Source organism: Stigmatopora nigra, chromosome 18 (genome assembly GCF_051989575.1).
Source record: "Stigmatopora nigra isolate UIUO_SnigA chromosome 18, RoL_Snig_1.1, whole genome shotgun sequence".
Classification (NCBI taxonomy): Eukaryota; Metazoa; Chordata; class Actinopteri; order Syngnathiformes; family Syngnathidae; genus Stigmatopora; species Stigmatopora nigra.
In genome coordinates, this window is record NC_135525.1 from 6,669,356 (window position 1) to 6,694,469 (window position 25,114).

At 42.1% G+C, this 25,114-nt stretch overlaps 2 protein-coding genes across 2 annotated transcripts; both read right to left on the bottom strand.

The window, feature by feature from the left end:
- Positions 1-324: 324 nt before the first annotated feature.
- Positions 325-11,913, bottom strand: LOC144211595 (SH3 and cysteine-rich domain-containing protein 2-like). The gene is made up of 11 exons (XM_077738958.1): positions 11,530-11,913; positions 6,834-7,164; positions 6,260-6,354; positions 3,978-4,062; positions 3,772-3,884; positions 3,631-3,694; positions 3,488-3,543; positions 3,321-3,409; positions 2,636-2,687; positions 1,513-1,650; positions 325-1,137 (listed from the first exon to the last, which is right to left on the bottom strand). The coding sequence occupies exons 1-11, from the start codon at positions 11,617-11,619 to the stop codon at positions 1,039-1,041; spliced, it is 1,212 nt and encodes a 403-aa protein (XP_077595084.1). The 5' UTR covers positions 11,620-11,913; the 3' UTR covers positions 325-1,038.
- A 1,505-nt stretch (positions 11,914-13,418) lies between these two features.
- Positions 13,419-22,265, bottom strand: med1 (mediator complex subunit 1). The gene is made up of 16 exons (XM_077739216.1): positions 22,100-22,265; positions 21,113-21,219; positions 20,965-21,043; positions 20,832-20,886; positions 20,214-20,346; positions 20,104-20,132; positions 19,962-20,033; positions 19,809-19,883; positions 19,535-19,698; positions 19,354-19,468; positions 19,163-19,287; positions 18,949-19,076; positions 18,644-18,845; positions 18,458-18,553; positions 18,255-18,360; positions 13,419-18,141 (listed from the first exon to the last, which is right to left on the bottom strand). The coding sequence occupies exons 1-16, from the start codon at positions 22,215-22,217 to the stop codon at positions 14,310-14,312; spliced, it is 5,436 nt and encodes a 1,811-aa protein (XP_077595342.1). The 5' UTR covers positions 22,218-22,265; the 3' UTR covers positions 13,419-14,309.
- Between the last annotated feature and the right edge of the window lie 2,849 nt (positions 22,266-25,114).

Here is a 25,114-nt window from a genome sequence, read left to right on the forward strand (position 1 = left end):
GTCCTGCCGCTCTCGTCTTTCCAACACATTTTTCATCCAGTCTGATAACAGAATTGGGTCATCATTTGAGAAATTGCGCCACAGAAGAAACGCACACACTCTGGGCCAGATTCGACAGCGGCCTGCCAGCAGCTTTTCCGCTGCCAATGACTTTTATTGGGACTTAATGGTATTACTTACGCTCATTATGAGCGGGACAGTATTCCCAGGAAGACCGCACAGTGAACATGGTGGTTCATCCTGAGGTCTACGGGCCAAAAAAAGCGACGAACACGCATAGAACAACGACGCAGTATCCAGAAAAGATACACAAACAAATCTGTATAGGGTTCATCGCACTTTATTAGGCAATACTACTGCAACGTCAAAAAAGGGATCCTGAGCCCAAGTGAGCGACTAAATGGCGTGTGCATAGAAAATATTGAAAAGTGAGGTGCTGTATATGCTTTCTAGACTTACTACACTAACCCTAACCCAGCAACGTGTGCATAGTGTTTCAGTGATAAATCGAGCATCCAGAAATTTCTGCCTTGAAAGCAAGATTTTTCTAAAAAAAAAGTGGGACGCTGTGAATACTTTCATAACACCTCACTTTTCAAATGTGAGATATCAATGCCCTTATTAGTTGCCTCCCGCATGGCTATACTGTTTCAGAGAGTCACAAGAAGGCTTTACTGTATATACAACTTATTGCTTTTACGCAAAAGATGCCATTTTGATTCGAAATTACTATCATTCGACCACCAATACAGCAGATAAGGCAGATTGGAATCCGGTTATTAGTATGTGAACATTAACAACAAAGTAAGGAAAACACAATCTCCCACAAATCATCAAGTTCTATCACGTTTTCCCAGTAATTACTGAGATAGCCCGATTTACTGTCAGGACACTACGTGGCGCTACACCAGCCATTGGAAAGAAAAAACAACAAGCAAAGCTGTCATTCTCAATGTGCAACATTTTGTGGGGGGCTGGGGGGGGAACATTCCCGAGGGTTTCTTCGTCAATTTCTATTAGTAATATTAGTATTAGCTGTCATATTTCGAGCAAAATGTCTGCCGGCACCAAGCCTCGCTTTTTTCCGCTGCTTAGCCGCAGGCAGCCGTCCGTCTCCTCGTTCTTGCCCACGCAGATCTGCCATGGGAGAATGCGGGGCGAATAATGCAAGGTTTTGGGATGATTTGGGGAAGGAATTGAGGTATAACGTCAATTTGAAGGATTCAAAATGAGTAGGAAATGGTGGGAAATGTAAGGAATGGTTGATTAATGATAATTGATGGGTTTGAAATTAATGATGGAGTGACCAGACCAATGGAAAGCGATAAGCAGGGACGATACAGAAAAAGGAAGGACAGAAAACACAAAACAATTGTAAAGTTTTCCAAAAAAAAGAGGCGAAAAAGTAAGCTTCATGACAATGCAAAAATACTTTTGTCATTTCAGCACTTTTCCGTTAGCATACATTTGCATATATTGTTTGTAACACATTCGCTCTGTGTGAGTGGTCACCTGGGCCTCTTTCACTGTCATCTGGCCTTTGTCTCGGTTGCCGTGGAAACTGGCCGTGACCTTCCACACCCGCTCGCCAGGACGTACCCGCTGCACAAAGTTGGCAGGGAAATATCCCACCTTGTTTTGGCTTTTCCCCTGATGAGTAAACACAAGACATACACACACACTGAGCATGTTTTCCATGCAGCCAAAAAGCCTTTCAAAATGGTGTTTTTGGCAGCAAGGCTATGTAAACAGGCTTGGAAACATGAATATGCTGACCCTTTGAAATAACCCTTCACATAAGACTTCCGGACAGGGCAGGGGTTCTTCCTTCTGACTTTGGGATGGACAGCGTGGGTTCGTTACCACTCGGTGGCGGTGTGATCATGACATGATTTATATGTGTGCCTATGACCGACTGGCAACCGACCATATGACGTAAAATACAATCACCAGAATCTCTCGATTAGTGATTTGGTCATTTTTGCAGGGTTTTTATAAAAATAATATATGTAGGTTTAGGTGTGTATGTATGCCTATTACTTGAAATTTGTAAAAAAAAAAAAAAACTGTTAACAGTAGCATGTGATGAATAGAATTCGGCAAAAGAGTGTTTACTCTTTTTATGCTTTTCATTCATCTAAAAAAAACCCAAAAATATTTGATGAGCATTGCTAATGTGCGTATTGAAATTAGCCATAATGCATCATATTGCAATATGCTTTAAACTGCAGTACTCAACCCTAATTAAAACTATTACATCCAATCATATTCAAGAACACCTTGTTTTATTTCTTCTCTCATTTCATTTTGATTTTTTTTTTATGTCTATTACGTAGTGTTCTTAAAACACAATACCTAATGTGTTTCTATAATTACCAACATTAGAACAGCATCCTTAAACGAGTTGTCAAACACAGATTAATCGTTTTTTTTGTTCATAAGTCTTATCAAAAGAGAAGGTATCTACACCCCACCCACGTCCATTGACCTTCAAAAGCAACCAGGAGGCTCTCAAGTCTCTCTGCTGGCGGACTGGAGGAGGCTTAACTGATTGCACGAGTGCCGGGGTGGCATTTGCTCACAAAAGGTAACGGGAGCTTCCAGAACAAAGATGACGGCAACGGGACCCACTTACCTTCCACCAGTCTTCGTTGGCGTCATCTGTGACTTTCACTCGATCGCCGGGCCTGCGGCAAACGCACAAACGGGTTAATTGTTTGCTTCCTACTAGTGCGCTAAATTAATTAATTGGCTGCCCATGACAATGATAGACATCCGATCTATTTAGACTGAGAGACCCGGCAGCGATTCAATGTCAGCACTCTAATCCAAATGGATTGGATGTCTATCAGCATGAAAAGGTAGTGGATTGGTTAATCAATTCACAAATGTTCATTGTCTTAGAGGCTAATTACATCCTAATATAGTACTTCTAGTAGCAGATTGGGTGTTCACCACCTCATTTTTTTCCCATTTTTTTCATGCACCATATGTTAGTGATGTGTGGTAATTTATCACACTCCTATTTGCTAGTGTAAGAACATCTAGTGGTCATTCCGCATCATTTAGCTTAGAAGTATCAGCGTTTCAGGGTTGACACAGTCAATGTACAGTCATTATATTTAATTAAAACTGAAGGCAATGAAAAATTCATGAATTAATTTGGCTTCAGTAATATATATTGTTACATCGCCCAGCACTAATACACCCAACAAGGTCTGCTGCTAATATTCTATACGTCACTGTTGTAATGGCTCATAGTTATATTATTACAACTATACATCAGATAATAATGTAGATATAAAAATAACAGGACTAACCGTAATTCCAAGTCATTGTTCTCTTGAGGCAGGAACTTGTAAAGAGCTACGTAAGTGTGCATTGAATGGATTCCCACACGCTTTGGGGTCTAAAGGGAAATACAATGGGCAAGTCAAAGGAGAACTGAGGGTAAGAGATGGGAGAAGATGAAGAAAAAGATCAAAACCTTCAAGCTGACTCGTTCTTCAGAATCTGCCTTCTCGCTTTCAGGAGGAGTAAGCACTGGACACACATACACACACATGAAACCAATGAAGAAGAAAAACTCTTATACGTGTGTGAAATTTAATGAAGAGGATCATAACATACTTCCTGGAATGGTCTCTTCTTCAGGGATTGGTTGATTCTCCAGCTTGTCGGGATGCTTTTCATCCTATAGAGGAAAAAAGTCATTTTAATTCAGGGTAGATACAATTATTATTATTTTTTTTTAACTTGGATAAAAGCTACCTCATGAAAAGGCGATTCTGAGATGCTGCCAAAGCTGCAGCGACTCATCTGAGCCAATGATGTCCCGTAGCGTAATGCTTGGTAAATGGGGTCCACTGTGGCGGGATCAACTGCTAAGAGACAATGGACATTGGGAAATTGACAAATTGGACTTTGGATCGCAAATATGAATATTACCGTCAATCAAACGCGCTCCCCTGACTCACCCTGCACATCGGGCGTCTCTCTGACGACACCCAGCGATTCTGTGGTTAGCATAGGTGAGCTGAAGTTTCTTTTAAAAGCTCCCGTCTGATTCAAGACAGCGTGCGGGGGAAAGACGAAAAGTGTCAGGTAAGGGAAAGTGCAGGTAAAAGTGATGTGAGAGTGAAAAGAAGCAAGAGAAATGCAACAATGGCATATTTCTATGCATAGATTAGAGAGAAAAGTGGCCAGGTAACATGTTATAAAAAACGCAAATGGATTCAGGGTAAGTTACTGGAATTCCGGAGTGATGTTTTAGTTATTGTTCATTGGACCGTTGAGCTTATGTTTTTTGGTGCAATGCGCAGAAAAGATGATTTCTAAAGGCCTTCATTGAATTATCACAGCAAAAAAAAGTGGTGTTGCTATTTAACTAAATGACAAGCAAAATCCAATTAATGGCATTCTGGACATGTTGTCTACATTTCACTAACGTCCGAGCAAAGTCACACTGAGCCATAAATAGTCTCGCTGTCGTCCCTTGGGGGCAGATGAGGTCACCCCTGAAGACGAGCCTGATCGTGCTGACAATAAAAGAGGGTCCAAAATACACACACAAAGAAAATTGAGGTTATTACCGCAAATGACACCGGTTAGCCAGAGATTCCAAAAGTATCTTCTCCAAAAAATGCCTCAAGACAACAAAAACATTACTCTTTCATGTTGATCAAGCAGGACTAAAAATGACCACGATTTACTGACAGACAGCAGAAGATCAAGTATATCAACGGGCGCTTTATTTAGCACAAAGAATGAAATTAGAACACTCATCATACGTTTCAAAGTCATTTTTTTTTGTCTCACATTGATCAAGTTTCCTCATAATAGTCACAAACAATAAAAAGCCTAAATTTAGGAGAAAAAGAGCCCCTAAATAATAGCTAAGCAATATTTCCACCGGTTCTGACTTGATCCGAAGCTCAGCAGTCCCCTTTTAATGAAGCTACAGTCCTTAACATTAAATTAACGCTGATGCCACCACAGCAACAACATTGAGCATCTTTATTGCTACCTTAAATTAAAAACCACACTCTGCTACTGAAAATGAGCATGCATTCTGGAGTTGTCAGCATTTTTTTACTGCTCTTTTGAACGCACTCACATTACAAAATGGTAACCTACGACAAAAATTCATGAATAAAACCCAATGCACCTTTTAAACTAACAGTACAATCTCAACAACCCAATGAGAAACCATTTATACATTAAAAAAAACTCATTCACTGCCAGAGCTCCTAGTTCAAACGCATTGGATACCAGGGAATATGATGAATATTTCAAAATTTCATTTCACATTGAAGCAGCTCATCCTCAAGACGACGTAAGCAGATTTTCGCAGTGCGAAGTTATGCAGATGTGCTGCCACTTCCTGAAACCTCTAATCCTCTGCTTTGATGAGTGCCCAGCCACCCAAATGGACAGCAACGGCGGACGCTTCTTTACCCTCAAATGCGCCAAATTTCACACTGAATTAAACCGGGCCAGCTGGTCGCGGGCAGATATCGATTTAGCTTTGGAAAAGTCGGTTAATGTTGCACAACTTGACGTGAAGAATGTCCTGGTTCTTTCTGTACCTTTTCTAACCTTTACACATCGGTCAGTGTCTTAATCGTCTTTGCGGGGCATCTTATGTTTGCTCTGAAAGGGGACTTGATCCTCTTTGTACAGGACGGTGGGAGTTCCGTGGCTAAGCCCATTAGCCAGATTCAAACGCCATTTACTGGGGAAACCATTGCATGGCATTCCGAGACTGGTGGCGCATTCCGTGAGTCACTTTGCTGTACTTACAATGTGAAAATAGCCATACAGTGAGAGGCAGATTACAGTTACTCCAACAAAATAAGGACATAGTGTCCTTATTAGGGATGTCCCTGATCACAGCATTTTCAAGGGATCAGAATCGAGTAAAAAAAGATTCCGTTTTTAAAATGTATATCTTTACATGAGCAGGCATTGAGGGAGAGAGAGATATGTGTGTGTGTGTGTGTGTATATATATATATATATATATATATATATATATATATATATATATATATATATATATATATATATATATATATATATATATATATATATATATATATATATATATATATATATATATATATATATATATATATATATATATATATATATATATATATATATATATATATATATATATATATATATATATATATATATATACACACACACATGCATATGTATACATATATATAATGTTGTTCATGTTTGCTCCTTACCTTGCCATTGCAGGGTTGCTGGGACAACTCCGACGAGCACCACAGATGAGCTGCCATCTTGCAAGATTTGCAGCGTAGTCCTTGCTTGGAATGGCCTGCGTAGACATTTGCATGGCTTTTAATTACATTTACAGAAGTCTCACAGACAGACGGCTTTGGGCCTGAATAAGCGCAGATGATGATGACGGCCCGGGAGTAACATTTCTCAGTGCGGTGTCTACACGGTGAGATTTGTGGACTGACAACAAAGCACAAATCAACGTTGTTTGCTCCGGGGAAGCATATAAAAAAGAACAAATAATCCCCTTGAAAGCAAATAAGTTTGAAGTAGGGGTAGGGCATTTGGCAAAAAATAGTCATGGCTCCATCTCCCACGCCCCAATCACATTAGACTTGAATTAGCTCCGTCTACACCCCCCCCCCCCCCCCCCCAATCACATTAGACTTTGAATTGAACTGGCAGGTTAACTATAAAAAAACAATGTGATTACTCAACATTCAAAAATGCCCTAACCAAACCAAAGTGTTTTAGAATTTGGAATTTAACGCCATTGAAAGACGATCCTCCACATACCTTGTATGACGTGTTTACATCTCTCGCAGTTGGTGGGCCTACGAAAGACGTGCTCGTGAAAACTGTGCGTTTTGAGCGGCGTTGCAGACGTGGGACTGACGGCGGGCGAGCGAGACAGCGAAGGGTTTGGGCTGAGGTCCGGCGAGAGCGTGGGCGACCGCTCGTAGCCCAGAGGCGACTCGGACGGGGCGGGTGGCGGCGGCGAAGGCGGCGGGGCGATGATGAGCGTGCAAGGAGGCCTAGGGTCGCCATTGCTGCGATGGAAGAAGTTGTCGGCGCTTTTGCTGCGCATCACCGACTTAAAGGAGAGAGAGCGCCTCAGACGTTGAAACTGCAAGGAAATTGAACGTAATAATAATCACCATTGCATGTTTGGAGACAAAAAACAAGTTGTAACTCAAAACTTTCAATCAAAAAGAAGAACTTTTGTCTGTTTTTTTCAAGGAACGCCCTTGTTCACTCATGATTATTTTTTCCCTCGCCCCTGCTCTTGACTTCACAAATTTGCAATCCCTTGTGAGAGGAGACCAATCGATGGGCCTTTTAAGAATTCACGTTTGATTGGTTTCATCGAGCGGGACCCGCCTGCCCGCCGGATGCGGCATGTTTATCTGCAAATCTGCCTCTTTTCATCTCGTCGCGGACTCAAAAAAAAAAAAAAGAGAGGTGATGAGGTTAAGGCTTACTCTGGAGCAAAGCAGCCCGGTGGATATTATTGAGCAGGTAGGAGCTTTTCTTCCTCTCAGAGTCTAGATGCCAATTAGTGTGAGCGATGAAAAGCTGCTGACCCACTTTTTGCCAGCGCATCGGTGTTAAGAATTCAAAAATACAAACGCAGACTAGACGAGAAAAAGGCACGTTTCAGTCATTGGATGCATCCAAAGCACGTTTAACTCATTAGCTGTCATCGACGTCTAGTGTTGTCAATGGCAGTAAAACATGAGGATTTGGAGTTAGTGTTCCCAGTTTAAAAGAATTGGATGTTTATTGCATAAAAACAATGGGAATTTTATAGTGTCTACAAATTGTTGTCTATTTTTATTCATTTTAGTTGAATTAATTCAACTTTTAGTGGATATTTTATTAATTTATACATTTATTGTTAGATAAAAAGATGTATAAAAAAATTAAAATTGTTGATCCTTTGACCTGTGACCCAAAATGTGCATTGAATTACTAATTAAAATAGTTACTTGCTCCATAATGGCTTGATTATGATTGTCAAGTGTATAGTTGTTGGTATTAAAAATAATCAATGTTTTAGTCACAATGGTCACAATCATGAAAAGTAGACTTTTTTAGTCATATTTGCAAAACTAAGCCATAAAATTAAACTTCATTCTTACTTAACATTCTCCATATGCAAAACACTTAGTGAAAGCAATGTGTTCAAATGCCCAACAAATGTAACATTTTAACGCCAACCTTTTTGTCAGAGATGCATCAAAAATTGTAATCTCTCATTGGATAGTCTTTCTATTTATATTTTTCATTTGGACCTGACTTTTTAGAATAGCTGCCATTTAAAATGCTGAAAAGACACCTCACTGGGATTTTCATTGCAGGGATTTTTTTTTACATCTGCTGTTCCTACCAATGAATGTGATTTTTTTTAGGTTATCTTAGGGAAAAATTCCCACTTGGAGGCAATTCAGCATTTACCTAGTCTTAGATAAAAAGCACTCCACTCATGCTGGCGTGACATGTTGATTTTAGATAAACACACATACAGCAACCCTGGCATGTCACTTCAAGTGAGTTAGCATAAAATGCAGCACTTGGATTTGAAGCAAAAGTCCTCTGAGAATAGAGAGCGAAAGAGTGAGTGCGGTGACAACGCCGTTTCTCCAGCTCGACTTCCTGCGTCTGGGATACTGCTGCTTATTCAGCGGATTTGCGCAAAGAGGGTGAGCTGCTCGTCCCCGTTGACAGCTTTCTGTCAAATACTAAGTGGAAATGGCATTCAGATTCTACTAAAACCAAGACGGCATCATTGTTAATACCATCATCATTGGCGATGTTCAAACACCTTTAGTTCTGTGTTTAGAAAATGACAAGCCAAGAGTAAAAACATCTCTTCTCACAGATAAAATGTGTCATGAATAATGCATAGAAAGCACATTAATTTTTCGCAAAATAGCCCCGGAGGATTTAATGAGTGTTGGCGAGCCAGACTATTTTGGAAGTTGAAGCTCAGAGGCTTCGTTCTTTGCTTTTTGTGGTTTGCGCAGAAGGTTGAGTGGGCCCTGGTGGCTGCTTGGAACCAAAACAAATGAGGTCACCTTTGATTTAACACTCAGGTTCTACGCTGACTAATCACTTTGCACCCTCCGTGAACTACGAGTGTGCGCCTTAGATGCCAGATCGTGAAAATCCCAAGACATCTGACCAGCAAAAAGGGTCAGAATAGCATGATACAGTAAACCTAACCCAATGGTAAAATAATATGCAGAAATAGTAGTGGCTATTGTAAGGTAGTAGATTGAAATATCCATTGAAGTGGCCGTGGCATGGGTTTTGTGTTCGCTACCCCTGTGCTAGCGCACACTCACTACTCAATCATTAATTTATCCCAGCATTCTTCACAACAGCCTATTTATAGAAGCCTCGGGCACAAGTCTCTGTGCTCATTTTTTTTTTCCCCATTCGGGCTCGAGAACAAGGCTCTTGTCGCAAAGGAGTGTAAGGATGAAAACATGGCGGATGGTAGATTTTTGTGGGCGGAGTATTTATTTTTAGGTGGCTTTTTAGCATTTTTGTTGTCATCTAAAGGAGGGATGGGAGTATCAGTGATATGTTGGTGTTCTGAGTATCTGGCAGTGTTCTATTAAAAACTGCAGTGAAATTACTGGAGTTATTAGAGTACATTGTGGTGCATTTTTAAGTAAGTGTAGCAATTTGATCATGAATTTTAAACATAGGAAATTTCAGAATGTTATTATTTCTCAGCCCAAAAATGTCGACAGATGAAACCATTTTCATTTCAGTGCCAAAGATTGAAAACATCTAAGGCTACTCTATAGTAAAAGTTTCACAACTTTAACTTATTGGCTACCATGGACAGCTACGGGCGTCCAACCCATTTGAACTGGCAAATATCTCAATCAACTTAGGTCACTCTTATCCCAGGGCAACACCTTTTTTTATGTAGTAGTAAAATTTATATTAGTACAGTTATCTTGGGCATACTTCCACACTTCTGCCTGTCTCTTACTAATGTACAAACGAACCTTATCTTATCTAAGCACTCAAAAGAAACTATATCAAGCAAAATTCAAGGCAAAAGCCATTTCATAAAGTTCCACTTTATCCCCTATGTAGCTAGATAGTGGTGGTGTTCTACAGGGTTCTTTTATAAGTCCACATATTTGTACATTATCCCTTACAGAAACATATAAATCCAGGGTACGGCAAACTAGTTTTGCAGCTATATAATATAGGATAATATAGGATGGATGTGTTGTTTGGCTTAGCAAGAATGCAACTACATTTCTGAAAGGTTTTGGCAACAAAATTGTCTAAAACGTCCATTTTGAAACACTAAACTGATACATGATGTTCACTGGCAACTTTCCCACACCAAATAAATTTGCCGTCTAACACCGTCAATGAGATGCAGACAACAAGCTCAATCACTTGTCGAGAATTACGAGGCGAGGCCAGACAAGGCAAACATCTGTTCTGAAATTAGCCTATAAATTCACATGTCCACTAAACACGCATTGTGTTGACTGGAGGCAAGCACAAAAACAACAATGTCACCCGCCAGGCTCCTTGTGATTTGTTGGTTGAGGTTCTTTGATAATGACTTCACGTAGGTCAAGTCTGTCGCAAATTACAGCTTCGTGTTCCAGGTAGTGCAGACAATCAGATCGTCTAGGTACAAATGCTTTGACTGTGTGTTTATTGTTTTGTGTTTAGCATTGGGAGGCAGCAATCAATGTTGTACAAGCGTGAGGTCAAAAGGCAAGAATTACAGAAGCTTAAGAGTTGTTATGTAAGATCTTAATTAGCATCACAAGACATTGAGGGTTTCGCCAAAGGATAATAATAAGCATAAAATGCTCAGGGATGTTAAATTATAGCCCGGTATACTTTTATTTTTAACTGGATTGGTAACAGATGAAATTAATTCATAAAATAACTTAAATGATGAAGAAAATGCGTTGGTATATTACTCTACTTAATTTTTTTCATGTTATCTAAAGTGATATGGAAATGTGTAGTATATGCAGCTTAACCACATTAAAGTTTAATGAATTCCATCAAAACAATAATTAAGGTTACTATTGGTGTTCCCTGCTGACAGCCCAAGTTTGTTGGGGTTGGCTCCGGCACCCTTCGCAAAGAGGAATGGAAAATGAAGGAGTAATTATTTAATTTTGACTATTAATTTAATATGGAAACAGGATTTTCTTTCTACTAATAAGAACGACCAATTAAATGAACATGAATCACTTTCAGAATTAGTATTTTAAACTATAACAGCAGCAACACATTTTGTGACAGCAATACATATAATATTAGAAATTACTTATGGCAACTAAAACCTTGTAAGACACAATTCAATATGAATCATAATCAATGTTAGGTTTGGTCTCAATGACAGCATGAAATATTCCCTCAATATTGATTACATAAATGCCAAAAGATGAATATATATACAAAATTACCCCATTCAGGTGTTTTGAATTACCTTGGACTCCATCTGGATGGTTGCAGTGGCCGGTGGTCTCTGGAGGTCCCGCCGCTGGGGCTCGTTATCCTTCTCGCTTATTTCCGTCATGATGACTGAAAGTAAAAACAGTTCTCAATCGTTTTAAGTTGAGGAATAAAGCCGATCGGCCAAAAATTGAGCAGAGCAACGTCGAAAGTAGTCGTAATTGGACGCCTTTCCTTGATCGAATCTCAACATTCGGGCTATTATCCAGTCCAAAACGTACCAGCCAGCTAATGACAGTTTAGCAGTAAATCGCGACTGTTTCGGCGTTTAAATTCCAATTTGTTTGCAGTGCAGTGTCCGGCTTCTCTATCATCCCAAACTGGTGCAATGACTACTTACCAGCTGCACAATTGTAGTATACTGTACGTACGTACTTCTCCGAACGCGCTCTATGGCAACTTTGATTTCGCTATGACGTTACACACGCTTCTTCTCTGATTGGTCAAATAGGACTAGGTGAGTAACGCCCACAAGGATGAGGAGGACCAGGATGAGATGAACACAGTTTATTGGTAAAACAGGTGTTGACAAAATGTATCTTTTTGTTATTGTATTGTTTTTCTTGAGAATTTACATGGATCAAAAAGGGGTGTGTGGTCTTGACTAACAAATGTAATTTATTGTGACGACGCCAATAAATCAAACACGGGAAAAATATATACACACATGATGGGATGCAATATAAACAGAAAAGGACCAGAAATTACCCTCATATCATTAGAAATTGACGTCCAAATATAAAATTTGCAAGTGTCTAAGGTGTTTACCAACCATCCCAACTAAGCAATTTGTCCATAAATTGTTTTCTTTTTCCTCTTAATAAATGGAAGTTTTTATGTTGATATTTTATGAATGTAAGAAAAGTCACAATGTAAGAAAATGTGTTTCATTCCATTGTGCGCAGTATTACAAATGCATATAGGCTCCTCATTGCCACTAATTCCAGATTGGCGACAAATCTCTTTCATCTGTAACAGGCTTGTTTCTCCATTACATCCTACTTTGAAGACTTCTTTTTGAAGCCATGGCCTACTTTTCCCCTAGTCAGTTATTATTTGCATCTCTTACTGTATTCCCCTTCATTTAACCGTGCTTTGCATTTTCATGGCTGTGTACAAAATCTTCCAAATTTCCCTTCAATGCAAGGGCTAAGAAAGGAAACGGGGTACAAAGAAAGGATTTCATCAATAGGACTTCAACAATAGAAGAAAAAACATCCAAGCATGTTTCTGAGAAAACAAAACTTTAGTTTCTCCAGGCAGGAGATATAAAGAAATCATATAGCTTTGTTTTTTTTTTTTCCTACTATTTCCCTTGATATTTGAAAAATTGCTCGGAATCCACACGGCCAACCTAATGAGGTGTTCTTTTGTGTTTGAGAAGGTATCCGTCCGTCTGTGCTGAGAAAAATAACAAACAAGCAGCTAAGTTTACCGTGTTTTGCGACAATTAAAACTTTTTCTGATAAAAAAAAAGAGGCATTTCATCATTCCGCAATGGAAAAATGAACCGATTGCAGAACCATTTTCCAAATCTTTAAAACACAAATGGTTAGTATATTCAAGTAGATAAATCTGCACATTTCAGCATATCTAAGGCCTTGAAGGACATCTATTTGAGGCTCAGTAATGACACTGAAATGGACCAATGCATCTATTGTATCATGTACTGATGACATTTTCCTGCACAAAAAGGTTAAATTATATCCCCCCAGGGGAGCCTTTGTGCAGCGAATGTCAGAGGAAGGAAACCTAACAATTTTAGTCAAGTCAGCCTATACTACAACAAAAATAATTTAGAAATTCAATATATTGACGTACAAGAAATGCAACCCCAGTCATAACATACCGAAAAAAACATACTCCAAATCTAATACAGGATTTATTTTACAATAAACCAAGAAAAAAGACATCTAAACTATTAGAAACCTCAAAACAGGCCATTGTACAATGTCGCCCTCTAGGCGGTGGTCTTCAATAATGCATATTTCAGCACCCTGGACAGCAATTTCCCTGTATTGATGGCAGCCAATCAGTAAAATGGTATGAGTAAAGTCAGTTTGTTTTCACATTCTAATTTTTAGAATTTTACATTTTAAAAATGGTGAGTATCCTCATTGCAGCTTTGATTGACAAAGGGTATTTTAAAATATATATATTTTTAAATGACAATTATTACACCTATAATTAGCAATCTAGGGACAATTACAAAATTATGGAATTACCTTCAGACCTGAGAGCGAATCAAAACAACAGTTTTCTGTTCTTGTTTTAACTGGTCACAATGTCCAAATGGGAATAAATAAAGAGTTAAAGGAAATTAAAAGTGAAGAAAAATATGCAAGCTAAATAACACTTAAAAAGTTGCCCGTGAGTCATTCAGTCAGATGAGGGCGAGGCATAAACATTTTCATTGGGATGATAAAAATAAATCAACAGTAACATATTGTAAAAGACAGAGTTCAGCGATAAAAAAGGTTCTTTTTGTTGTTTTTGCGGTAAGATTGACATTGAAATCTCAAATGTTAGCTTCACTTTAAGGTGAAATTCTTTTTTTTTTGCTTGATCTTGTGTGTTTTGTAAAATATATGTACATTAATACATTATCAAATAATTGCTCTGTACACTCCACAAAGAGTGACTTGGATGCGCTCATTTTCATTGGTTGCTTAAATGTCAATATCCATTTTGACTGCGACCATTTGTCTTCAATGGCACTGAAACGTGACCATTCTTTTCCGTCCAAAAATGACATTAAAGATTACCAGTCAGCGCCGAGTCCATAAGATCGTCATCTTCATTCCTCATGTACATGGGACTAGGCCGCGAGGGGCGCTCCGAGGAGAGCATCGACATGGAGGAATCCGACGCCGAGATCGGGGATCGAGACCAGCTGTCCGCCTTGACGGGGTGCGACGACGGCCCCGAGGACACAGACGACTTCTTCTTCTCTTTGTCTCTCTCTCGCTCGCGTTCCCTCTTCTTCTTCTCCTTCTTGTGCTTCTTGTGTTTCTCGCCTGAGCCCATTGGGACGGTGCACATGTAGTCCTGCTGGGTGGGGAGCGGTCGCGGCGTCTGGTCGTCGTCGGAACTCGGGCTGTTCTGATGCGACTTCTCGGCCACCGAGCTGCTACCCGATTCGCTCTCGCTGTCGTGGTTGAGCGGCGTGTGGCCCGGCGAGCGGCTGTGGCTCGGGGACGAGCGGTCATGTTTAGGGGTGGAGCCACTGAACAAGGGCGAGGCTTTCAGGCTGCTGATCTGCGGGCGCATGGAGTCACCGGGGCCTTCGCCGCTTTTCTGCATGCTGACTTTAGCCTTGATGCTGGGTGAGCCTCCATCGGGTTTGCTGATGATGATCTTAGCCAGACCTGTCCCGCTCCCCCCGCCCGTTTTGGGGTCAATCAACTTTTTATCACCGCTGTTCCCACCTGAAACCGAGACTTTGGGCTTCCCATCTTTATCAGACCGCTCCCGTTTGTACTCCCCGCTTTGAGAGGAGGTGGCATGCTTGACGGTACCCATGTTCGAAGGAGGGACAGCGCCGGGGACGCCACCAGGAGGGGGTCCTGATCCAGCTGGGCCACTGGGGGGCCCGACTTCGCATCCATCCTCACCCACGCCGCCTACACTTTTAAGTTTGTCGATGACTGCTGTGAGGGATGGCTTCTTGTTTCGACTGGGAGACTTTCCTTTAGCATTTGGGTTGTTAGCGTTGTTCTGACAGGCACCCCCACCGCTGCCACCCCCTCCTCCGCTGCTCCCCCCACTACTTGCACTACCCCCACCGCTTCCACTATATTGCGACTGAGAGTTTCCAGAGAAGCCCATGTTGCTAGATGAAGACGAGGGGTTAGAAGAAGAGGATGCAGAGGCTGATGAGGTCCCTCCCATAGGCTTTTGGGAGCTCATACTTCCACCAGAAGAAGACTTGGACCCTCCGGAGCTGCCACTACCCGAGCCCATTGGGGACTTGGCTTTCGAGGAGGGCGGAGTCCCGGGCACTTGGGACTGCTGTATTTTCATAGGCGAAGACAGCTTTTCACCAGAGCTATTCGGGCGGGAGTGAGAAGGTGAGATGTTTGGCTTGATGCTGGGATTCATCAGTGAGCCTGGAGGCTTACCGCCCTGGGTTTTTATCTTGCTCCCGGCTCCAATCCCGCCTCCACTGCTTCCTGCTCCAGAAAGCCCGTGTTTAGTGATCGGGGATGATCCAGGTTTGCCAGAACTCATCACTTGAGATGAAGAACCTTTAGACTGGGAAGGTCCGCTGCCGATCCCTACGCCGCTTGCCGACTTGGAGCTGTTGCCTTGTGCCATGGAGCCTTCCTTGGTCTTGATCTTGCCCGAACAAGAATGGGAATGGTGGCTTTTGCTGCCACCAGGTCCCCCCGCACCGCTGGTGCCGCTTGAGGCCGAGCTGCTGGAGGTGTAGCCACTGTGAGACGAAGTCTTCCCCCCGGTTATTGTGCCTTTTGGTATTTGAATTGTAATCTTGGGAATGGGAGGAGTGGCACCGCCGGGTGGTGTCTGGGAGCATCCCGTACTTCCAGGAGATTTGGAGCCTCCGCCGCTTAAGCTTCCTCCAGACCCAGAGCCGCCACTGGGAGGAGTGTATGGTCGTCCGCCAGAGCTGTGAGAGGGTGATTTGCCATCCGGATCTAATTTCTTTCGTTTGGGTGGTTTCTCTTTGGACTTTCCTTCGCTGGATGGAGTCCTGCTCCGTTTCACCTGTTTCCCATCCACGGAAATGCTTCCCATTCCGGAGCCGCTACTTCCACCACCGCCGTTTTCATCCTTTTGCCGCATGAGGCTTTGTTGTTTGGCTTTGGATTCTGCATTTTTGAAATCGACTGACCCCATGCCCATCATGAGCGGGCTCTGAGAACCCCCAAAATGGGTGTCTCCTAAATCAGGAGCTTGTCCAAGAAGCGGTTTCCCGGTGCCACTGTTGCCTCCAAAAAACATTCCCATGTCAAAAGGGTCTTTCAGCGAGGGTTCGGGTGTGTTCTGTCCGTGCGGCGTGGGATTCTGGGGTGTACCCGATGGCGTATTCTGCTGACTGCTGGCGCCAAAACCCTTGCCCAGGTCCATATCTCCATCGGCGCTTGGTGAACTGTCTTCAAAGCAGTTCTGGGAGAGACCGTGACCCGAGTTTAGAAGTTCGGGGTTGAAGTCAGCGGCGTCGGGGAAAAAGTTAGTGGAGGAGGAATCGCTGGTCGGTGTGGCGGCGGCCTCTGCGATCAAGTCCACAGGATCCGTAAAGGGGTTTTCGTTGCTATTGGTGCTAAAAATGTCCGCCGAGTCAAAAACGGCGCTGCCCTGTCCCGAACTGGACGAGTCCCGAATAGGCGTTCCCAATGGGCCCGCGTCTTCCACACTCCCACCCATTGGATGCTGGCTCCCGCTGCCGTTTTTACCGGTTTGTTCGGGTAAATCTGACAGAATTTCTGTGATGTCAGGCCCAATGCTGTCGGAGCTGGAGAGGCGGACCATACGGGGCGGTGCAGCCCCAGGCGGTGGCTGAGCTTGAATGTGAGATGGTGGATAAGGCATGTTGGGACCAGAGGGCGGGGTTCCACATTGACTCGGGGCTGGGGTGATGCTGTGGGGGGTGTCCAATCCGTCTCCGGCCAAGTTGACGTCAAAAATGGAGTTCTGCGTGGCATCGACGTCCATTGAGAGAAGCTCCCGGTGGAAATCGTCCTCATGTGTAACAGCGTGGTGAGGGTGGTGTGGCATGGAACAAGGCTGTTGACCTTTCATACCTAAACCACCTCCTCCGGCTCCCCCACCCGCGCCAGGAGTCCCAGGCATCCCACCTCCCTTCTCTGGCACTCGTGGGCGCTTCTTCTTGCCTTTCGCGCCTCCTCCTGGGCAAGAGCTTCCCATGCTGTCCGTACGAGGTGACCCTGAGGATGAATTCTGCCTCTCGAGTGGGCTTGAACCATAGAGGGCAGCAAAGTCTTGTGAGGGGTTGTCTTTTAATAAATTCATGAGCATGGGATGATTCTTGGTGTTGCTAGCGGGTGATGATGTAGGGGGCGGAGTCTGGTGTGGGGGTGGTGCATTTTGTGAGCTGGGGCTAGAACCGACACTCCCTGTTATCTGCAAAAGGCTTGTAAGGATTGGGTTCTGTGTTACTTTGTTGTAGTCATCTGTGTGGCTTTGACCCTGTTGTTGTTGCTGTTGCTGTTGTTGCTGTTGTTGTTGTTGTTGCTGCTGTTGTTGTTGTTGTTGCTGCTGTTGCTGCTGTACTTGCTGTTGTTGCCCGCCTTGGACTTGGCACTCAGATCCTTGTCTTTCATTGCGAGACATCCCAAACAGAGATGTGATAGGCCCGGAATAATTGGGGCCACCGGGGGGACCCGCTCCGGTCGGTGTGCTGCCGCCAGTAAGCCCCAACAGGCCCATAGTGTTTGCCATATCTCCACCTGCCATGTTGTAGGAGGGACTGCCGGATGGTGGTGGATTATTTTTTACCATGGTCTCCACAGTCTGTGCAATCAAAGACAGGGCCGGAGTGTCTGCCTGGATTGTCTCTGCTTTCCTTCGGATGGCACGCATTGTCACAGGGATGGACATACACCTGACAAGAGATGAAATAATTGTATTGCGGTTTGTCTGGTTGTAATGTGAAATGCTTAATTTTTCATCCATAGTTTGGACAACACAAGTTGGTATGAAAACAAGTGCAAATACCTCTGGACCACTTTAGTAATGAAGTCATCAGTGCAGATTAGTGCATCGGAAAGCCCTTTATATAGTTTGCAGGACACCTGTCTGGAGTCTATCACGTCCATTACAACTGAAATGGTAGTGTTTAAATCTTTGTAAATGTCACAGAACATCAGATAGATATATATAGTATTTTTTGGGTAGAATGGTGTGGAGAAGGATCTTACCACAGACTAAGGATTCATTAACTGGATGCTGGAATGAGACACTGAAGCTCGAATCGGTAAGAGGGCAAACTTCAAACTGCAAAAGGCCAATATTGTCTGATGGACAAATAAAAAAGCAGTTGAAAATTAAAACAGTCAAGTCTCAAGCCATCTTATTTTAGTAAAAAAATATATTTTTTTCTCTACCTTCTTTAATGGATGTTCGCTTCACACAGCTGCCAATCAACGTATTATAGGCTGCCTGGTGCCGAATTATATCTAGCACGAGGGGGACCTGGGCCGGATGGCGGAAGGGGATCTTGTGTACCAGAGCACCTTGCAGGGAATGGCCATCCTGTACTGGGGCGTCGCCATTCAGGAAATAGCAGTGCTGCTGGTCTGGTAAAACCTGTTGGGAGCAGACATTAAATGTTTTGTTTACTGAACATTTTCAACTAGAAATTGAAGTCACATTTTAACATTTCAAGAGTGGGGATTCAGTGTCTGCTTACAGAGTAGAAGTGCATATTATGTGAGGGTGGCAATGTGGTGCCCCCCTCATCTTGGCTCTGAAGCTGACTCTGAACAATCAGCTGGTAGAGAGCAGACAGGTGGGGTGGGCTTTCAAACACGGGGATAGCTGTAAAATTTAGAAGAAAATACTTAAATCGCCGCCTTCAGAGAATTTGTTTTTATTGGGATTCTAGAAATATCAATAAAATCTACCTGTAGCATTTCCTAATCTGTGAATGAAGGAAAGAGAGAAGGGCATGGGTCGATTCATCTTGAGGAAAAAACAAGCCGGCAGGTCAACACAGTTGGAGTTGGTCACCGTGGAAAAGGAAGGTGTTCTGAAACATTTGGGAAATAATTAGCTACCTTGAAATACTTTCAGTTGTACTGTAGTCAACATTTACCCCTTGTTGTCAACTGGGTGGGATCCAGTAATAAGTGGCGCAATGGGGAGCTTGTAGGTGTTGTTGGGGGTCCCCTCAATGGTGACAGAAACACCAATGCCTAATGTGCGTGGCACTATAAACACAATTTACTTTAGTACTCGTTTTTTTTTTTAAAAGGGTAAAAAAACAAATGGCTAACCAGTTGCATCTGCCATGTTGATGAGCATGCCCATTCCCTCTTCGAAAATGTCATATGGCGAAACATAGCATTGGAGAGTGACAAGATGGCCACCACTTCTGGCTGTTAGAAGGCCCACGTTGCCGTGTAGAATGGTTTCGATGGCATTGGCGTTGGTAGCAAGCCTAGAATAGAATTTAAGCACAGTGACGTGGATTTCCCTACATGAGTTCTTACATCTGACATTTTTTAATGTTATTTTTATCTTTCATGGAAGTCAGGTGCGTCATCTTACCGAAACATGTGCATCATCTTAGTGAGATCCAGTTCCAGGGACTGCAAGGCGATATACATCTTTGTTTTCAGTTTACTAAAAGGCAATAAAACCCAACAATCAAAACATGTATTGTCACTTTTTAGAAGAAAAACAAGGTATTAAATTACGCACTTGTCTCCAGGAAGCTTGTATAGATCAACTAGCCCTTTAAGATGTTTGGAAAACTCCTCAAAGTTCTTTTCCCTATTTTGGGGAAAACATATACAAATGACGTTACTTCTTCGTTGGTATCAGAGGTGAATTCTAAGCTTACCTTAAATGTTGAATCAATTCAGCGCAGCTCTGTAAGAAATACATTTAAAAACATGAAAAAAAGTTTGTTTTGGACAGATATTGTTATTTTTTTTCTTTCCGAAAACCTACAGTGGGATTTTCACCCTGATGAGCCACTTTGACATCCACAAGCTGACCAGCACCATCCAATTGGACCTCCACATAAAACATATCTGAGGTGATGTAGCACTCTGTTCCAGATGGACTGAGATGGGAGCCCAGCCTAGGAAGAAAAGACCACAGATATTGGGTTTTGTTGCAATACCAATTCTTAATGGGATATATATTGTCTTATAAATTACTGCTGATATGCAATATTATTGTACATCCTAATTAACAACCTACTTAAGTACATTACATGTTAACCCATTTATATGAAAATGTATAAAGAAACCCAATGCATTTTTGTTCTCTGCAATTAAAGCCTATCAAAAGCGTACATATGATGCAAAATGAATATTATAAATGAATAATATATGAAGCAAACATGTAATTTTAACCTGCAAAGTGCTTAGAAAAAGTCAAGCCAATTTATTTATCATTATTTCTTATTTAAAATTGGGTATCATTTAAAAGATGCCTTAGTATGGAATCTGCAATATGTGAGACTGAATTTGTTGTTGTTGCTGTTGAATGCAACATGCTTTAATTTTGAAATGTTCATCAGTAGTGCTTGATATAAGTCGCGTTTGTCTTGTAAATACTCACATGTTTTGCCTAGCTATGGATTCCAGACGATCAGTCATGGAGGGCAAAGATGAGACTGGAAAAACAGGTAAATTAACCATTTTGGAACTACAGCCCTTAAATTTAAGAAACTGTTTTAAAAAGTTTGTCTTACCTTTGAGCGCCTTCTGCAATGTCTCTAAGCAAGTGAGGAGAAGCTGGTGACCAGCAGCATTCATCATCCCACGTTTCTCCTACAAAGGAGATGTTAAAATCGAAGTCCAGGAACTACTTTAATAACAATATAGATTGACGTTTCTCACCATGGCTTGCCGCACAACCTTGCTGGTCTCCTGCCATGGTCGTGATGCGTTGTGTTTGGAGTGAAGCTTCTCCAGCAAGGCGGCCATGCGATTCTGCTTCTCGGATTCTTGAAGACAAACATAGCAGATTAACTTTTATGGAAAAGTGAGCAAGAAAATGAACAGTGACGATAAGCAATTTTTGTTTTTACATTCTGCATTGCAAAACAATATGAAAGGCTGGCAACAGATGTGGCCAGGCGGTTGGTGATGCAAAATTAATGAAATATAGTTCATCCATTAAAGATGTTTTACATTTTGAAAAATGCAAACATTTACTTCACAATTATTAATGAATACACATTTTTATTTCATTAATTTTCTCTTGATGTTGTTGGAATGAAATAAAAATAAATCCTACAAATCAAGGAAAAACTCAGATGTATTTATATCAGAAATGTCATTTAACAATATATAAGAAAGAAGGGGACAAAAATCAAACTAACTTTTAACATTATGGAGCCACATGTATATTTGTTTATTTAAACAACATATCTCCATCCCATATGTTTATTACATGTATATTTTGGTAGCAATGATCTGATGTTGTAAATATAACCCACATAAAAATACAACTTTCTCAAGACTTCTATAAAAAAAAAAATCAGACAACTCTTACTCTATTACACAGTTACTAATATTTATAGACTTAGTGAAATGTAATGCAAAGTTGTGCAACCTCCCAGTCTATTCAACATGTATTACATGCGTCAGATCCAAAACAAGGCACCAAATAGTCCATCCGATCTGCTCAACAGACCCAACTACTGTCTAGAAATATGAATATTACTGCCCCCAACAACAACAAAAATAAAAAAAATCATGGATCTGAAGATAGATTATGGGTTAACTTATTGTTAGCCTCCTATCCTGCCCACATTAGCTCCGATGGGCTAACCAATAAAGACAAAGTGGTGGATAAGTGATCCGAGTGTAGATCGCGCTTACCGGTGACCTCTTCGGTCTTCAGCCGCTCCCCGAGAGGCTGTCCGATCACCGGGGGAGTCGGATGAGAAAGCTCCGTTGCAGGACTACGCTGCATGACCACAGCAGGCACCGCCGCCATTGTGTATGCTTCGCTATCCCGGGTTCTGCCCCGCCCACTACAACTCCACTGTGTATCCAGGCTTCCGTAGATTACCGGAATGCTTGAACAAAAATCGCAAACTCTTTCAGCATCCAATAATATCATGATGATTTTGTCAAATTTAGGCACAGCTTTTTGGGGGCCCTGGAGCTGTGGTTCTTAGAATGGCAAATTAGGACATTTTTATTCTATTGTGTATTTATTATGATTATTAATTATGATTATGATTATTATTATTGTTGTTGTTGTTGGTATTGTTGTAGTTGTTGCTGTTGTTGTTGGTATTGTTGTAGTTGATGCTGTTGTTGTTGGTATTGTTGTAGTTGTTGCTGTTGTTGTTGCTGCACAATATTATGTGAACCTTTACTCCCCAAAATTATATTTTTAATTTAGAGTTCTTGAAACTTCAACCAAAAGTGTTAGGGTTTTTGTAATAATGTGCTTACAAACTTTGATTTTCATCTGTAAGCAGAAATTCATGAAGCACCAAGCCTCATTTAACCTTTTTCCTTCTCTTTTTACCTTAATGTTCATTAAAAAAGCTCACCTGAATTTGTATTTCCAATATACTAACAACAAATGAATGTAATGTGTTCCGGATGCTCCAGATGGCGCCTGACAGCCGTATACGAGGCCTCCTAAGGCTCAGACCCCAAACCCCCAACTCCCAACCATCGCCTCATTAATCGACCCTTGGTGATGAATGCCGCCTTTTAACAATGTGTACATTTTTTTTCTCTCCGAGCGACGTCATTAAGCGAGTGGCTGAGACACCATCCAAACGGCGCACCTGAGCCCATTCGAGCAGCTGAGCGCGTGCCAGCCGACGCGCTCACGACTCTCAGGGGAGTCTTTCCCACCAACCGTTAGGACCTGCTCGTCACAAACCGCACCACCGTAACCGGGCCTCCACAAATCCATCTCCAAAACCTCAGCCTTTCGAAGCCCAAAGTCCCGAACCCCGATTTTAAAATCCTAACTCGACCTTTCCGCCTTTGGGATGGCGATTCCCAAACCCTTCTCCCCACGCCCTGTCGAGGCGTCTTTCCCCCAGCTCGACCGTAGACGGCCACCGGGGGAATCTTAGGGGCGGCGGCCCCCTTTTTGTAATTGATGTTCCCCCGCAGATCTGCGTTTGGCACGCGCGGGATGAGCCGACGGGGACCTTTGCCAAAGATGGGGAATGGTAGGCCTTCGAAGGGCTGTAGCCGCGCCCATCAATCACGGGCTCGTTCACGTTAGTGTGCCAACTGGGGGACGGCGACGGCGGGCATGCACCGGCTCCCCCTCAGTGCCAAGGGATGAGGGGTGGCATGGGGGACTAGACTGGCACGAGACTGGACTAATCCTCCCATTGCAACCACGCCATTGCCGCTTGGCCGTGTTCAATTGCTGACTTGTTCTGTTTTCAAAATGAGACATTTTCATTGCTTGTGAAATGGCTCTTCATCTTTTTAATGGCTTATCCTCACAAGGGTTGCAGGAGCGATAGAGCCTATCCAAGCTAACAATAGGCGGTAGGCGGGGTACACAATGAACTGGTTGGCAGCCAATTGCAGGCCTTGAAAATATGAAAATATAATCATTTGCATGGTATTTATTTAAGAAAATAGTTTGCATTTGTTCTCAAGGTGACATTTTAACAATTAATTTGTAAAGAATATTAAAAGAAAATTCCCACCTTTCCTCAAAATGTCAGCATTTCGCTATAGAAATATTAAAAAGTAATAGTTTGTTTAGTATTTAGTATATACAAATTGTTTATGCAGAAATTCAAGAAATTTCTAATATTTCACTTCCTAAGTGTCTTCTCAAATATACAAAATATCAATGTGATATTTATAGCAGATGATGTTAAAATGACATTTTTACAACCAATTTTTACAGAATTTCCAAATTTCTCATTTACTTTTCCTTTCCTCTAAACATAAGCATTTTTATGTTTGACCAAAAAATTGAAATATTGTTTTATGTAACTAGTTTAATCATCCTCTCACTGATTATTCTTGTAACTTGAATAAAGATCTTATGACACTTTCCGAGCAATATAAGAAATTTGCTTGTGTTTTTCTCCCCTGCCATAAATGTTCATGCTTTTTCGACCAATAAGAACCCCCATGTCATAAATCCCATTTATGGACCAAATCGTCACAAATTCCAAAGGTTTCGTTTACATCTCCCATCCGCCATTGTTCTTTTGAAAGAGCTTCTTTCTCCTCTCCTCTAAGTTGGAGATCAGTTAGAAGCCTGAAGGCTGGACACGGTCCAGAAAACAGTGCGGCATTACGGGGGTCGTAAGGGGGGTACACACTTTCTGCTTCCGTGATGCCGTGTGCCTTGAAGTGTAAGGGCAGCTGGGAAGAGGAAGCGGGAAGAAGAAGAAGAAGAGGAGGAGGAGGAGGAATGTGGGAGGGGTGGCGGGTATAAAGGAGGGTGGGGGGGCCCTGTAGGACCATTTGCGACGAGGCTCATTTGCACGGCGCCACTTAATTGGCTAAAACAATTAATTAATGTGTTGGAAAGTTGGCAGCAAAAGTTCATTTAAAAGGGTTTTAATATGCAATTAGGGAGAAGGCGGCGAGCTAGAAAGGAAGCACCCGCGCACCAAAGAGAAGATGAAAATAGCAGCTTTTTTGGAAGGAGAGTAATGCGGCATATTTTGAGGGGTGTGGGTGGGGGTGTATGGGGTTCTGGGGTAGGAGGAAAAAGGGAGACGCCCTTATGGGCAGTTGGAGTGCATCCTGTTGTGAACACGTGATGTAAAGACACATTATGCCCCCCCGCCCACGAAAAAATAAAAACAACACCATTCCCCCCCTCCCCTCCTTCTTTTTTTTGCCTCTCACCCGCGTGAAACATCGCATGACTAATGAGCG